Source organism: Phymastichus coffea, unplaced genomic scaffold, assembly GCF_024137745.1.
Source record: "Phymastichus coffea isolate CEN01 unplaced genomic scaffold, Cenicafe_Pcof_1.1 PCOF00174, whole genome shotgun sequence".
Lineage (NCBI taxonomy): Eukaryota > Metazoa > Arthropoda > Insecta > Hymenoptera > Eulophidae > Phymastichus > Phymastichus coffea.
In genome coordinates this window covers 312,711-328,700 of record NW_026706985.1, presented here as the reverse complement: position 1 = coordinate 328,700, position 15,990 = coordinate 312,711, and the positions used below count along the sequence as shown (strand labels likewise).

The 15,990-nt window shown below is 32.7% G+C and overlaps 2 protein-coding genes and 1 long non-coding RNA gene across 3 annotated transcripts in view; 2 read left to right on the top strand and 1 right to left on the bottom strand.

Annotated features, from left to right (window-relative positions):
- LOC131673373 (neprilysin-4-like) overlaps positions 1 to 15,990 on the bottom strand; it is a 102,696-nt gene that overhangs the window by 10,722 nt on the left and 75,984 nt on the right. The window lies entirely within an intron of this gene.
- LOC131673381 (uncharacterized) lies at positions 634 to 6,289 on the top strand. The gene is made up of 4 exons (XR_009302703.1): positions 634 to 1,582; positions 1,928 to 2,010; positions 5,408 to 5,500; positions 6,250 to 6,289. It is a non-coding gene; the product is annotated as an uncharacterized LOC131673381 (long non-coding RNA).
- On the top strand, positions 13,991 to 15,844 carry LOC131673379 (zinc finger Y-chromosomal protein 1-like). Its single transcript, XM_058951313.1, has 4 exons — positions 13,991 to 14,061; positions 14,162 to 14,242; positions 14,310 to 14,540; positions 14,949 to 15,844. The coding sequence occupies exons 1-4, from the start codon at positions 14,001 to 14,003 to the stop codon at positions 15,533 to 15,535; spliced, it is 960 nt and encodes a 319-aa protein (XP_058807296.1). The 5' UTR covers positions 13,991 to 14,000; the 3' UTR covers positions 15,536 to 15,844.

The following is a 15,990-nucleotide window of genomic DNA, read 5'->3' as shown; positions in this document are numbered from 1 at the left end:
GGATAAAATTGAATTTCTTGATATTCTATTTTATTCGAACATAAAAATCCCATTTAATATACCATGACTTTCTATATTGCAAGCCCCTTTTCTTCGAATTCAAATAGATCCCTCTCCACTTGGAATTTCACCGTCGATATCGCAAGGAGCGAGTTAACTGCACAATGCCTCCATCGATACTGCAACTGCGATAGGCAGTTCTACTTCTATAAGTGAGTATTTAGATGAAAGGGAACATGAAGTTGGTAATATCATTTTATAAATATCATTTTTAATTGTAAGTCAAGTTTTCGATAGAAAATTCATTTGACCTGTTTCAAAGAATCAATTTGGAAAAAAGATATTTGATTGGAAAGTTACGTATAATAAACTCTATTTCATGTGAGTTTCCATTATGTGATTTAATATACAAATAAAAAACAGTCAAATTGATTAAACCAGACCCGGCAACACATCAACAAATTGCATGTATATCTCGTAATCAGCTTAAGTTATTTCGCGGTCAAGTTTGTTATTATTTGTGAGACGCTGTTTGCGCCGTTAACCTCAGTTGCTTTTCGTTTTTCTTCGTGCGTTGATACACAAATAAATACCGAACGTGCTTAGCTTAGTTACGTTACTACTACTGCTACATATAGACTTGCCTGTATCTAGCAATCACAGGCAGTCCAGTATCCAGTACCAGCACTCAGCAGTGTATTTTCGTCTTTTGCAATGCCAGGACATATGCGTTTCTTATTTCGTCAGTGTGTGTTTGTCGTAAGGGCAAATTGTAATTTTATACTCATTACCGCGTAGTGACTTACAGTTTTCCTTTTCAAGATCGAATAGGGTTGCAGTTCAAGAAGATACCCTAAATCAAATGAATATTTATAGTTTACAATGGAATGGGAAAAACTTATGTGAAAATTCGCATCAAAATTTTGTGGTTAAAGTTCATCCTGAAATTTTTTATACGATGAGAAAGAGGAATAATTAACAGCATATTTCGATAATCCAATGGTTAGGGTAATCAAAATAACGAAGATTGCATTAGATGAATATGTATGTGAAATAAAGATGTGAAATGTGGGAGTTTGAAATCGACGGTATCTTGGTTCCACTGAAAGCTTTTTCATGCACGCGGACTTGTGCGGGTTCCATGTGTACGTTGTACAAGCTATAAACAAAAGACTTCTAATTGAAAAATGCGAAATGTGTAACTCCAGAGACACTTATATATGAAAAGCGAGCTCATCTTTCAGTTTCCAATGTGTGTTAAAAAAAACATCCATAAGAAGATAATGTAAACATTGATTATTTGTACTTTAATCTTGAACGATAATAAATAGTTTTTAGGAAATGCAAAGAAGAAAACAAAATCATAACTGAAAGTTATGGTTTCGTATATTTATTTTTTGTGTGATAATAATAACAATTGTGAAAAATGTGTGCACGGCTCGTTTATGTAAAAAGTTGTATTACTTATGGAGTTCATTGTTTAATTGTCAAGTTCAATAACTTGTTAGTTTTGACTGTGTTTTTATTTATTTAATTATTATTCTTGTAACAAGTGTTTCCAACACTCTTGAAAATGTGACAGGTAAAGATTCATTGGTGTCAACAGTGATTGGTACGATAGTGACGGAATTCTGTCGATCTTTTTATCCATATATTGTGTCGCGTGCTCGATTATTAATTTTCTTACATATTAACGAAGTAGAGAAAGCCTTTCAACTTTTGTTGCAAAGGTATCACATTGTAACTGCCACTGAAACATGTAGCCAGTTCGGTACTTTTAAAATAATAGATTAGTCAATAATTTTTGCTGCCCTAGTGTAACGTCATATCTATATTTTTAAATACGGTAGTTCTTGATTCCTCTACTCGAAGAGTTACGACCGATAGTAAAATGCAATTATGTAGCATTTTCTGCATTGTGTTTCAGAGAAACGGTTTTGCAAAGAGAGCAACTGAAAAAGTACGTCCCGTGAGTGATGATTCTCCAATAAAGTACCTTTAATGCCATTTGTAAGTAAAAGATTACAGCTTTAAATGTTAAAAGTGCGATTTGAGTGCATATGCTTTTTCGGTACTTCTTGCACGATAACTCAATTTACACCGATGCTCGGGAAAGCTTGCGTGCTTCAAATCTCGTTCCTCATACGTCGCATGGAAAAATAAAGTTACACACGTGTGCGAGAAAGTGATTTCAGCCTCACGTGGATCCTTTACCCTCGTTTCACTCAGGTGCAAACGTCCACGTGAGACTTTAATCACTTTCTTGCACAAAAATTGAAATGTATTAAATTACAAGCATCAATTTGCAGATCTTCAGGATGATACATACTCAATTAATCATAGCAAAACTAATAACATTGATAAATCGCTCGGCGAAATCAATAAAAATGATTAGTCAAAGATTATTTTAGAATGCATTGCAAATGCTAATAGTTCAATACAATAATATGAGGAGATTGTTAATAGCAAAATCGATAAATTACAAACTTTTACAGTTGTTGAAAATGTCAACAATTATCGTGAAAATGCACTTGTTACTAGAAAATGTAATTTCGATGACATTGAATAAGGTAAATATCACATCTATGAAAGCACATAGAAAGATTTTATGTATCTAAAGCAGGTCGTAATTGTCAGGAAACATTTGCGGATGGTGCTACACTTAAGTAAACAATCATGCGAAAATGTCATCTATTAAACTAGATGTACACAATATTTTCCGTGTAATGGTAGCGATGGTCGAGTTAAGAATATGCGAAAGGGTAATTGTTAGAATCCGGGCGTCGAAATAAAGCAAATAAGTTAGATAACAAGTGTCTTTATAAAGTGTAAGACAGAGCTCCTGAGAGGTATCCGCACGGAACGACGTTCGTTCTAGACTGAATCGTCGCTCTGTGATGATTCTCCGTATCTATACCCTTTATTAGCAATAAGAACGTATGTCAGAAAATACATAGTTTACATTAGAAAATACATTAGGAAAGCGATTACAATTAAAAAATATATAGTTTACATAGTATGATTTAGTGCTAAGAAATAACCGTCTGAGCATGGAAAGAAGCATCTGAGTAAATAACAAAAGGGGAAAAAAAAGGGGAAGTGCCCTGGACCCTGCTACAAGAAGTCGATGCAGAGGTATTTAGGTTTCTATTTTCTTACATTTACTTTATTTCGTAAAGGCGCATACTGTCTTATTCGACACATGTAGTCCGTAAATGTTGCCTGCTTGAAACTCGCAATCATTCGCGAATGAATATTCACGTTAAAGTTGAACATAACACAATTCATATGTGTAAATATTACGGCAGTACACATAAATCGTATGTCTATGAAGAAACACAAATGCGCTAATGTATAAATGACGTGAGTAATAAAAAGTATACTTTGATATTTTTATGCATATTAGTAACATATTAGTATATGTTACTAATATGCATAAAAATATTATGTTTTGTAAAACAATTAAAACATGCAAAATTATATAGATGATAGATTGATGTTTGAAAATCTGTAACAAATTTAAATAAATGCGATTTATAAAATAAATTTTAAAATACATTGTAGAATGTATTTATGATTTCTATTCAAGATTAAGATTTTTAATCGTTATTTACGATGCATTATTTTTTAATTATATCGTATTATATTATATTGTCCTGTATTTCACTTCTCACTTGAAAATTTTTGATTATTAAAAATAATTAATTTTCACTTATAGAAAATCGAGAGAAGATACAAGAGCATACGGCACAGAATATTTTATTACTGATTGAATATTCGATGTATTATTGCTAAAATTACTATGAAATTGCTGTTTGAAAATAAATTATTTGTATTAAATGATAATAATTCTTGACTCTCTCTCTAAAAAAAAATATAAATAATAAAAATTAAATAAATAATATAAATAATATAAATAATATAAATATATAAATACTATAAATAATGTAAATAATATAAATAATATAAAATTAAACCTTTTAATTTAACTGATAAAATATTTACTTTTTTACTTTACAGACTACAATAGTAGAGATAGTTCAAGGCCTCATTCCGTCGATATTACTAGATAAGTGCCTTGGCTATCACATATCCGAAAATATTTTCAGCATAAGTAAATGTGTTGTATTTTCTTTTTAAAAGACAAAAATTTATTTATTCCTACATTGTATATTTTAAACGCATTTGAAAATGATCTTTCCATTGAAATTGGAAACAAAATTCAGTAGATGCACCGGAATGTCCGTAGAACACTTTTGAATCTGGGAAAGTGTTCGAAAATTCTTTTCAGAGAAGAAACAGCACGAAACCACGTGGTCCAAGAGCCAACGCAGCACCGCCCCGAGGGTCATAAAGACAGAAGAAAGTAGGGACACAGGCTCGTCATCTGGCGATCTTTTTAAGTAAACCAGTCACGCGCTTCCGTCTAAGAAACATGACGTTCGGGCATTGAAATCTTCACTTCCAGATTAACTCAAAATCAACGCGTCCATTCGACAAAGCCTTCGATTTTTCAAAATAATTTTCCTAACGAGGCGCAGTGTAAATAGTGAACGTTGCACGTGTTTAAAAATGGAATGCATTCTCAAGATTTCTATCTCGTGAGATCTGTTAACCAAGCAATGCCTTATCGCCACACACGCTTCTCGTCTCAGTATCTCAGTCACTTTCGAACCGCCGTCGCGTCCAATGTTGTCGGGTATGGTACAGTGATTCGTGCATGTGTATTATCTGATTTGGATTGCATAAATCGTTATACACAATAATATTTGTTTTGAAAATCGTTATGAAGAAATCACGCATCATGCGGGAAAAATGATGTGATAATAGTGGTGAGTGTGAGAAAGCGAGCGAATGTTTTTTTCTTTTCATTTCTTTTTTTAGAAAAGAGCGGATGTCAAGAGTGGGGATTCATCCCTCAAAAATAAAAAGCGTTCCTCAGCGTCAGTTCTAAGGAAGACCCGGCTGTGTGACGATGCAGTATGCTCCTTGTCTTTTAATTGGCCATTGTATTAAGCAAAGCGGACTACTAGATTATAAGAAATTAGTCTGTATTTGAACTAGGAATAATAATCTTGACTATTTACAATATTGTTCATGCACATTTCATTTCCTATTCTATCGCCTTGACTTAATAAATCCCATAATAATAAGACTTACAGGATTTTGCGCTTCTACAATGAAGGATTCAGCCTAAACTGTTTCTGTTTTCAAAATAAAAAACTGTTAGAAAATCACAAAGTATTTTTTTCTTTCGATCCTTCTCAATGTTTAAATATTAGACTCGGCTTAGTTATGCTTTGTAGTCTGTTGTAGTTTTTATGGATATCGTTGATTTGTAATGGCTTGATTGTGACTATTTTTTATGGAATAGTACTAATTTTTATTTCACTTGTGTTTATTGTAGAAAACTATTCAACAGACGTCGAGGAAATTACCATTGTCAAAGAGGAACTTACTTCTTTTGAAGATTCAAATTTAGTGGATGTGTGCACTATTGGTAAGAACTTTATATTATAAAATAAAATATACAATTAGAAACTTTGTCATCATATACTAATTGGTATTTAAAAATTTATCAAAATTGTTGATGTGTAATAGTTATTTATGCGTCAACAGCGATCGAGTGCCATTACACCGGGGGAGGAAATGTTTTCAGCGCGGAATAGTATATAAGAGCTGAGGTATAGCGAGCGCCGAGGTTTTTTCTAGCGATGCAAACATTTTTTTCTCCGGTGTGATGCCGATACTTTAAAAATTTTCGATTTCTGGCAAGGCCATACGAGGGTTTTTAGATGCCAAGAACAATCGGTCGGTAAATGAATCGTATACGACGCAACTACACACAGTTTATAATATATTAAGTATAATAAATAATATTTTTGTTTTTCAAGTCTTTTATTAAGAACACTATCGATACTATTGAAACGGCTGGAACAAACATGTGCTGTCAAAACCATGCCTTTGTCGCGTTAAAGCAAAACTACTATTCCTTTAGCTAACTTACGCCCCAAGTGGTAAGTGTAAGTTTCACTGGTGGGTGAGTCATCCTCCAGTGTAATGAATGCCCTCTTCTGCCTCCTCCTAGTATTATAACATTATTTCACTAGGAGGAGCTGCTCGCGCGTAAGGGATCCATGTACCGATGGGATTATGTTCTGTAGTTAAAAACCCGAATACGGCCGCCTGCAGAGAAAATCTAATTTGTTGGGTTGAGTAAATTAACTCAAGATTTATTTTATTACGCAGATGATATCGACACTAGCTCAAGACCCGACTTTAAAGAAATTATTATTAACTCAGACTCGGATGATGAATCATATATTGAAGTGTGCAGCAGTGGTTCGTATTACAACTTTTCAATGTTAACTATATTAGCATGCAATATCATTGTAAAAAAATTTTTTTTTTTCTATAAATTGAAGGCGAACACGAGGAACGCGATTGCTACGTCAAAGACAAATATCAAAATAGTCAACTATCGGAAACCGATTTAAAAATAAATGTGGCTATTGAGAAAAATAATGTAGATAACATCAATAAAGGTTGTTGTTATTTTTTTATAAATGATTACGATTTGTTCAATAAAATTTTGAATATTTATAGGTTCCTTTGTTACTCGTCGAACAAATAATTTCCGTGAGTTGAGATTTTTATTTGTGTAAATTTATTAATTTGTAGAAATTATTAAAAATGTGTTCATTAATTTTTAGAAACAACAAATAAATACCAAGTTTATTGTTCTAACTGCGATAAACTGTCACCGAAAATTGCTGGAAAAAAGATGACTACGTGTCAAGTATGCAGCAGACATTTGCGTTACGTGTGTGGAAAGTGCAGCAAACAATTTTGTGTTTATATAACTTTATATTTGCATTTAAAAACAAAATGCTTTGCTGATGAATCGCTGGTTAAAAGTGGGAAAGAAGTACAAATTAAACAAAGATTTCGTGAGTTCTAGCTAGTATTTTATTATGAATTACTATATGAAAAACACCATAACTTTATCATTTGGTTCATATTCATGTTATTTATGTATAGGCTGGAAAGATTTATATGAGTTGTATTGCTCAAAATGTGATAAAAGTATAAACGTATTTGTCCGTGGTCACGTAAATTATTGCTACGTGTGCCAAAGTTCGTTAGTATATAAATGTTTACAATGTCAAAAGCGGCATAATAAATACATAAACATGTATCTCCATTTGAAAAACAAATGCTCTCCAAGTTCATTATTAATTAATCAAAATGTTTCATTAAAATACCACGGCAATCAAAGTGTCGCAGCGATTGATCAAAAAATTGAAGGCAAGAATCACATTATTTGCCACATTTGCCAAGAAACTTGTATAGACGCAAATGAAATTGAATATTGCCAAGGACAACAAGTTTTTCAATGCTATCATTGTTCTTTTACATGCTGTCATAAAAGTAATTTCAAGCACCACATTTTGAAGCACAGAGTACTCAGCAATGAGCAACTCTTCCCATTCTCTTCCTCGATGAAGAATGAACGCGAATGTTCAATGTCAATAAACTGTTCAACGAAGGCCGACGTTGAAAATATAACATCTACATCAGATATTTTGGAAAGAATAAAAGGTAAAATACATCAGTACTGAAAATAATTTATAGAAAAGCTTAATGTACTTATAGTGATACCTTTTTTTTTATAGATAACATTGAAATACATTGTACTGGTTGCAAAGAATATTTTAGAATAGGAAATATCTTTGAAAGACAAGGAAATTGTGAGAAGTGTAAGATAGCGTTATCTTACCGATGTGCTGTATGTAAAAAAAGTTATTCCACTGTAGAGTTAGCTCGAAATCATTTTAATTGTGAATGCAATAGTTCACGCCAGTATGAGTGCCATCATTGCGGATATCGAGCGAAACAAAAGGGAAATTTGTCGATGCACATACAAAGAAAGCATACGGTTAAAATATGTTCTGGATGCGGAAAGAATTTTTATAATACTATTGAGCTTAGGTCTCATAAGCTGCGAAAATGTAGAATTGATGCTCCATATAGATGTAAAATATGCTCATTTAAATCTTTTTACATAACTCGACTGAAAAATCACGTTAAAAAGAGTCATAATTCAATGTACCGGTGTAAAGCATGCTATAAGAAGTATACCAATTTCAACTCGTTGAGAAAGCATGAAAATACTTGTAGCTTAAAATTAAATTTTAATTGCGATCATTGTTTTTACACAACTACAGTTAAAGTTAATTTGGTACATCACTTTAAAGTTTGCCATGACCTGTACAATTGACTTATTCAAATTTCATCTTTAATATTTAAGTAATCAATTATTTTTCATTTCAAGTTCATTAAGTGGGATGAAATCTTTTTATCGTTATCATAAAAAGTTAAAATGAGTTATAGTGTTTATTGTACCAATTTTTAAATGTGAAATAAATCAAGAATATAGATTACAATTACAGTTAACAAACACCAGTTATTTCAGAAAATTTCCATATTATGTATGTAAGATTTCTCCAAACTCAGGAACTTTTTATTTTTAATTTAGGAGCTACGACGGCTCTACAAATAGGAGCTCAGGACTCTGTACAAAAGGTTGTAAGTTCGACATCTGAAAATTTTCATAGATGAAATTTTAATATGCTTCATGGTTCTTACCGTAAATCTTGGTGGTTCGGATTCCAACTTGAACTGTATATCAATATTTGAACCATCATTGTCTGCAAAGTGAAATATCCAGTCATGATGCATGTAAAATTTCTCCTCCCACACTCCAAAAGTGGTGGGAAAGCTGGTTGCATGTACTTTTCAGGACTGCAGGGAACACTAATGCCTACAGGTACGTAGTGCATCCCTGCAACGCTCGAAATGAACGTAAATCTTGAAGTAACAATAACAATAACGACAAATAGTCTTTCTTCAGTTTACATAAAAGTATGCTTTAAAACTATTTCAGGAAAAATAAATTTTGTTGATAATAAGGAATAGCCTATTCATTTTGATAAGTAAAATTTTAATTACGTATATATTTCTACAGGAAATTATTTGATTATATACGATTATTTTCTTACACTTTCAATTTCTAAATAATATGCTTCTCTTTTCGTGCTTGAAAAACGGTATCCAAGTCTACAAATTCAAAGCGTTTTCAAATTCTAAGAACAGATAAATTGTCACTGAAAGAAGTAAAAAAAAATCTTAGACCTCTACTCTAAAGACGGAAATAAAAGTCATAAAAATGCAGATTTATACGAAGGGACTGGAATCTCGAAGGGCCTTGGGTTGGAGAAAGAAACTGTGGAACTATTAGTTGAGCTGTGTCCGAGCAACGATGCACACCTTTAATGGCTGTGTGGACAGCTCGTATTTGTAAGCGAGTTGAGTAACTACAAATGTTCGTTTATTTATTTATTAATTTATAACAAAAATTAATGTGTTGGTTCCGCCGAATCTAAGAATTTTCAACAAAATCTCGTTGACTTTGTCTCATTGTATAAAGCATATTATATTTATGCCTCTCAAGATATTTTTTGCTGAATCCTTTTAAAATTGTCAAGTGAATAATTATCTGCATTGCTCATGTTCGCAGGAATAAAGTGATTCGCATGCGGTAAGCAGTGTGCTTTTCCATATTATTTCGGATTAACGAACTGCAGCAAAACATTTCATTTTCTGAAGATTAATCGAATTAATGTAAAGTATCGTTTGAAATAAAACGCAGTTGCAAAACTTGAAAATATTGATTTCATTGTTTTTCATTGACACACCCGAAAAAATACACGTTTAAAATAAGAATTACTATTTGGTTGGTTTCGTAATTTTTGAAAAATATAACTGGAAGAACGATTTTGTTTCAGGTTATTTTCACTTTCGCTTACATTGAATTATAACTTTTTTACCTTTTTTTACAGATAGACAATCAAAAGCTGCTGGAAATGAGATTTACAACAACAAAAAAATATTATTTAACCGAATGGTATTAATATGTGTTCTATTGGTATGTTTTAGATACTTGCGTGACCACATAAAACTAAAGCATTGTTACAAAAAACAATACAGAAATATCATGAAACAGATGGAAGTGTACTGCTTGAAATGGCTTAAAATGAACAATGGATATATGACTCTGAAATTGATATGCAAACACTATAATAGTTCGTACAAATCTGAAAATGGACCTCGACGCCACATCGACCGAGCACACAGTCAATCAATGCGTTGCATGTCTAAAGCAATTTCCGAATTTCGCTCATCTCAAGAATACCAATGGCACCAATGTAGTATCGATTCCCTATTTGAATGACAATATTGCTCGTCGTTGTTATTTAGAAACCGCATTGAAAGTCCATATTGACCGAAATTATGAAGCTAAATACATATACACGAATTTTTATAGTAAGTATACGAAGCTTCGAATATTGATGGATCACGAAGACAAGTGCGGTGTAATACCATTCGAGTATCATTACTGTCCTTTTAAAACTACAACTAAAAGGTATTTGTACAAACACATGGAGCAATGTAAACTAAAATTCAAATATTTCTAGAAACAAAGTTACTTTTAATCTTAACCATTTATTTCGATAATTTTTATGCAAGTACTTTTAATCAATTTCCAGCGAAACACATACGTCGTATCTAATGCACCTTCTTGCATTTTTTATGGATCAACAGTTTTTAGCCAAATTTTTTCATCTTATCCATCAAGAATAATGTCAATGTAAAATACCATTTGAAATAAAATGTTATTATAAAATAATAATAATAATAATAATAATAATAATAAAATAACAATAATCTTTTATTCAGCTTTTTATGAACAAGCTGAAGTTTGTAAGAAATGCATATTTAATTAATAAGATTTGTTCAAAGTTTATAAATGCTTTATTTAACATATTTTTTATAGCCTCGTATTTTTGAATTTAATAATTACTTACTTTTGTTGCAGAGGCGCAATCAAATACTGTCGGAAATGGTATTCTCGTTAAAAAGGAAATTACTCTTCAAGATGAGTCGGATTTTATTGATATCTGCACTATTGGTAAATTTATTTTACTGGAGGATTTCAGATTAATTGAGAAATTTATATGTGATGTTTAACTTTGCAGATGACGATGAAGCTGGTTCAAATATTGATTTTCATACAACCGTTTTCGTAGAATCAGACTCTGACAGTGATTTTTACATCGATGCATTTGATAGTGGTTTGTACTTGGATTACTTATGTGAATCGCCGATACTAAAATAAAACGTTCTCTCAATTAAAATTCACTTTGTTTTAGATCATGAAGGCGGCAAAGGCGAACATCTTTTACAGACAAAAGAGGTATCGACAATAACGGAACTGCCAGCAGCCGATTTGACAGAGGACAACAAGATCAAGGACAATGCCTTAATCGACATAAAAATCGGTGAGAGCTTTTATGCGATTACTAATATTCTACTGACAATTTTATAATTTTTTAAATAATCGTAGATGTTGCGGTTCCTGAATTACAGAAAAGAGAATTCTCATCGAATAATGATGATATTGATGCAGTCTTAAATAAAAGACGAAAAGGATCAAGACATTTTAGTAAGTATGCGGTGTTCAATCTTCATTTATTTATCGAGTTATAACAATCGACGTCCGCTAGAAAACAAATGGATCTTTAATTTCCAGACACAAACGGCTTGTATCGACATTACTGCTCGCAATGCGATAAACGAATCGACAAAATTGCTGGTTTACGAATGAAGAATTGTACAACTTGTAGAAGCAGATTGAAATATGAGTGTATCAAATGTGAATACCAATGTCGATGTATTCAAAGTGTAACGATGCACTTAAAAAATAAATGTTTTCAAAATTTAGTACTTGGTGGTCGCGATGAGAAAAAAAATCCGGTTATGGGTGAAGTCGAGGTGTACTGCGCTCCGTGCGATGTAATATTCAAAACAAATCATATTGGTAAAAAACGGTATAATTGTAAAAATTGTCACGAATTATTGTCTTATCGTTGCACCATTTGTAAAAAATGTTATTCTTCGTATCACTCCATGTACACTCATCGATCTGAGGGGTGTAATAATATCCCGAAATTCATTTGTGGACACTGTGGCAATCGGTATAGACAAAAAATGTATCTTCAAAATCATATAGAACGGAACCACACTATCAAAACATGTCTTACCTGCCAAAGAGAATTTCCGAATGTTAAAGAATTCCGAGAGCACAGATTGGTAAAATGTGACGAAGATGCCCTGATTAAATGTCGGTACTGCCCAAATGGTTTTTATTATGAAACTCAATTGCAAAGACACGTTATCCAAGAGCATAGGGCTAAATATAAATGTCAGAAGTGTGACAAAAAGTATAAAAACTTCAACTCATTTTTCAATCACGAGAAAACGTGTCGTTTTATGTCGTAATTTGAGTGAGGTCATTGTTTTTTTACTAAACACAAGGGGAGTTTGATCCAGCATCATAAATGTTGGAAAAAATCATGTTCTTTGTTGCTTTATTGGAAGTGAAAAAATTTCAGGTTCATTGATAAAAGGTAGTCATAAAAATGAAGAAATTGTAATTATTAAGTTTTAAGTATTTAGCCATATGCAAATAACAGCCTCAGAGATACGAATACATCGCCAATATGTGTTATTTAATGTAAAAAGTGGACCAAGTATTAATAAAAATTGTTATTGAATTAATTCTACAATAATTACTGATGCCCTACATTTAATTCTTAAAAAGATTATTCATTATGAGGTTTGATATAATTATATATTATTTATAAAAATGAGTGTATAATTGTTAAAGAACGATATGCTCTTACTTTTGTTCGCAAATATAGATGTAGTATATTGAATTGATAAAAGTATCGCGTTAACTTGAAATAAAATCAATGAATACGGATGCGAATAGAGTAATGGACTGAATTAGCGATTTTGATCTTGCCTTGCCAGTGTTAGCTTTTTTAAAAACAGGTTTTTAGAAATGATTATCTTTTGGCTGTTCTAATTTATTAGCGTCGATCCCTGCGGCAACATCTCTTTAATAGCTTATTCGCTCTACTTTAATTCAAAGAGTTCTTTTCTGATTTCATTTGGAAATTGCGATTTAATTATAAATTCAAATCAGATTCAAAAAAATGCATCGGTTTTAGTATTTATCTTTTTTGATTCTTCGACCGTAGATTTGAAATAACATTTAGTCTTATCACGTAGGGCTATAAAGAGATTCAGCAATTATTTGTCTATTTCGAGTGAAAAAATAATATCTAGCCTACCTCACAACAAGAAATCATGTTTGTCGAACACGCGGTGCAAATCCATAGGAGCTCTATTACAATATGAGAAAGAAAGAAACGTAGGCAACTGGCACATAAAAGTATTCATAAAGATTTACAACCCACGCGCCGAGTCTAATGATCAGTCGATTGTGAATGCTATACGTCGTCTTCTTTTTTTAACTTTATCGAGGACGGGTGCATCTAATCATGTTTTAACTATCCGCATACCTAGAACAGAGTAGCTTGATTATAAGTAATTGTCGGGCAGGACGAAAGCCGGCAATTTATAGAGAGAGTCAAAGCGCATGTTTTATGGCATCGAGAAGGAGGGCCTCGGCGGGGAGGGGGGTGGGGGGGGGGGGGGGTGAGGGATAAGGGACCAGAGATGTTTTTCGGATATTTCGAGTCCTTCAATTCGTTTCTTTCGTCCTTTTATGACAGCGGTATTTTTTAAATTCACAGACGGCTACAACGGTGGCGTATTTGGGTGAACGCACGTTAAACCTTTGTACAAAAATCAGATACGTTTTTCCCAAAAACGTTCTATGTCGCGATGCAATTGCACGATTATTCAACTCCTATCACTAACATACATGTACTTCTCTAAGTGTGTGATTGTGTAGTTTTGGCATGCGGTAGGATTAGAACTCCCGCGCACGTGTGTGTACTGCATTCCTTGACGAGCGCGATTGTTACTGAAAACGATTTTTTTTTCATTTTGCAGAACTTCGCATCTACATGGACGCACCTAAAGTGGAAAATGACGAGCTATCGGCAGACGATGCCGGGAATAACAACGGTGAGTTTCAGCGATATTCGGACGGGTATGGCTCACGCGATTTTGATCGATGAAAATCATTTTGATAATTAAAAAGAAAGCTTTTTTTTCATTAATGTAGACGCCGTAGGCTTCGAGACTCATGCTTACCCAGAAACTAATAAAGTTAACGCTAGTGTTTCTGCAAAATCAAATGAATTCGGTACGTCAGTCAGTGGTTTTCATTTGAGTTTGCTCGGGTGATGAAATAATTAGAATTTCATTTCTAGATCATTATCATTTCCACTGTGGAAAGTGTGACAAGTCAATAGATAAAATCCACGGTGTTCGCCATTGCTCGGATTGTCAGAGCTTACTGGAGTACGCATGTGATAATTGCGAGAAACAATACAGAAGTATCCACGGTATTTATAATCACATAAAAAATCACATATGCACTGCAGCTAACAAAAACGTCGCAATAGATGGAAGCGCTGACGATCAGATTGGGAATGTTGAAGGTAACAGTGATGAAATGGAAGGTCTGCTTGCTTAAAAAGTGTCACGAATATTTTTTCCAAACTTTACGATTTTTCTAAACTCTCGACAATTTCGATAAGTCATAATTGTCGTCCATCTGATATCTGATTAAAATGAAGAAAGTTAACTGTATGGCAGTTCTCCACAATTGGATCACAACTTCGTGTAGAATTTAATAATTTTTAAGATTGTGGTTTTGAAAAATCGAGTTGCTGTTGCTTGTTACTTTTTATCGGAAAACGGATATCGTTTTCGGTTAAAATATTAGTGGAGTCCGAAAATATCGCAAAGTTAGGAAAAAATTTCAGGAGACTTCAATGTAGACCTCCAAAATCGAATCATAATTGTCGCAATGGTGAAAACAATCAAATAATTTCTAAATTTTACAGAATACGTTCAAACATATTGCTTAAAATATAAAGAAATGAACGCCAGTAAAACAGCAAAAAAGCGCGACAAATGGGCTTCCTGCCACGAGCAATTAGTTTATCGTTGCGCTTGCTGCATGAAAAGCCCTTGTAACATTGAACCACGATTTCAATGCTCCAGCTGCGACTACAGCGCAAAATCGAAAGAAAAACTGACGAACCACGTGCGTACAGAACACGCCGTGAAAAAGTGTTCCGGCTGCGACAAAACATTCGCCAATAATCGATCGTTGACGACACATCGTTTGACGGAATGCAAAAACTTCCCTCAGGCCAAATGCACCTTTTGCTCGTTCAAGTGTAACTTTAACACAGAATTAAAGAATCACATTAGAAGTAAACACAACGCAAGACACGTCTGCGTATGTGGCAAAAATTTCAAGCATTTTATCACGCTAAAGAGACACAAGGTGATTTGCAGAAGAGTCGAATTCAAATGCGATCATTGCGAATATACAGTTTGTGAGAAAGCTTTGTTGACTAAGCATTTGAAAAATCAACATACTGATGCCTATGCGTCTCCGCAACAACTATTTTATGATGATTGATTTTCCAAAGTCACTTTTTTCTAGAGCCACTTCAGATTCAGTTAGCACTTGAATTTGAGAAAAATTGACATTTTAAAAATATTTTTTACTATAACGAAAGATAATTTTTTAAGTTACTATAAAGGATTTAAGACAATTACTTTACTTTTGATTATATAATGTTATTATTGTTATTTTTTACATTAGAGGCTTGTAAAAAATAATCATGAGTATGAAAATTTAAACGTGGATTTTTCTTTGATCTACTGTTATAATTTTCTTTATTATAATGTTTTGTTGAAATCGAAGTTTATAAAAACATACACTTTGCACTAATTTCTACATATACCTATTATTTATTTCTGCATACACCTATTATTTATGTATAATTAACAAAACTTGATATAAAAAAGCAAACATTTTAAAGCTTCGAACAATAAAATGCTAATATATATTGGTCAAAAATCAAATAAAAA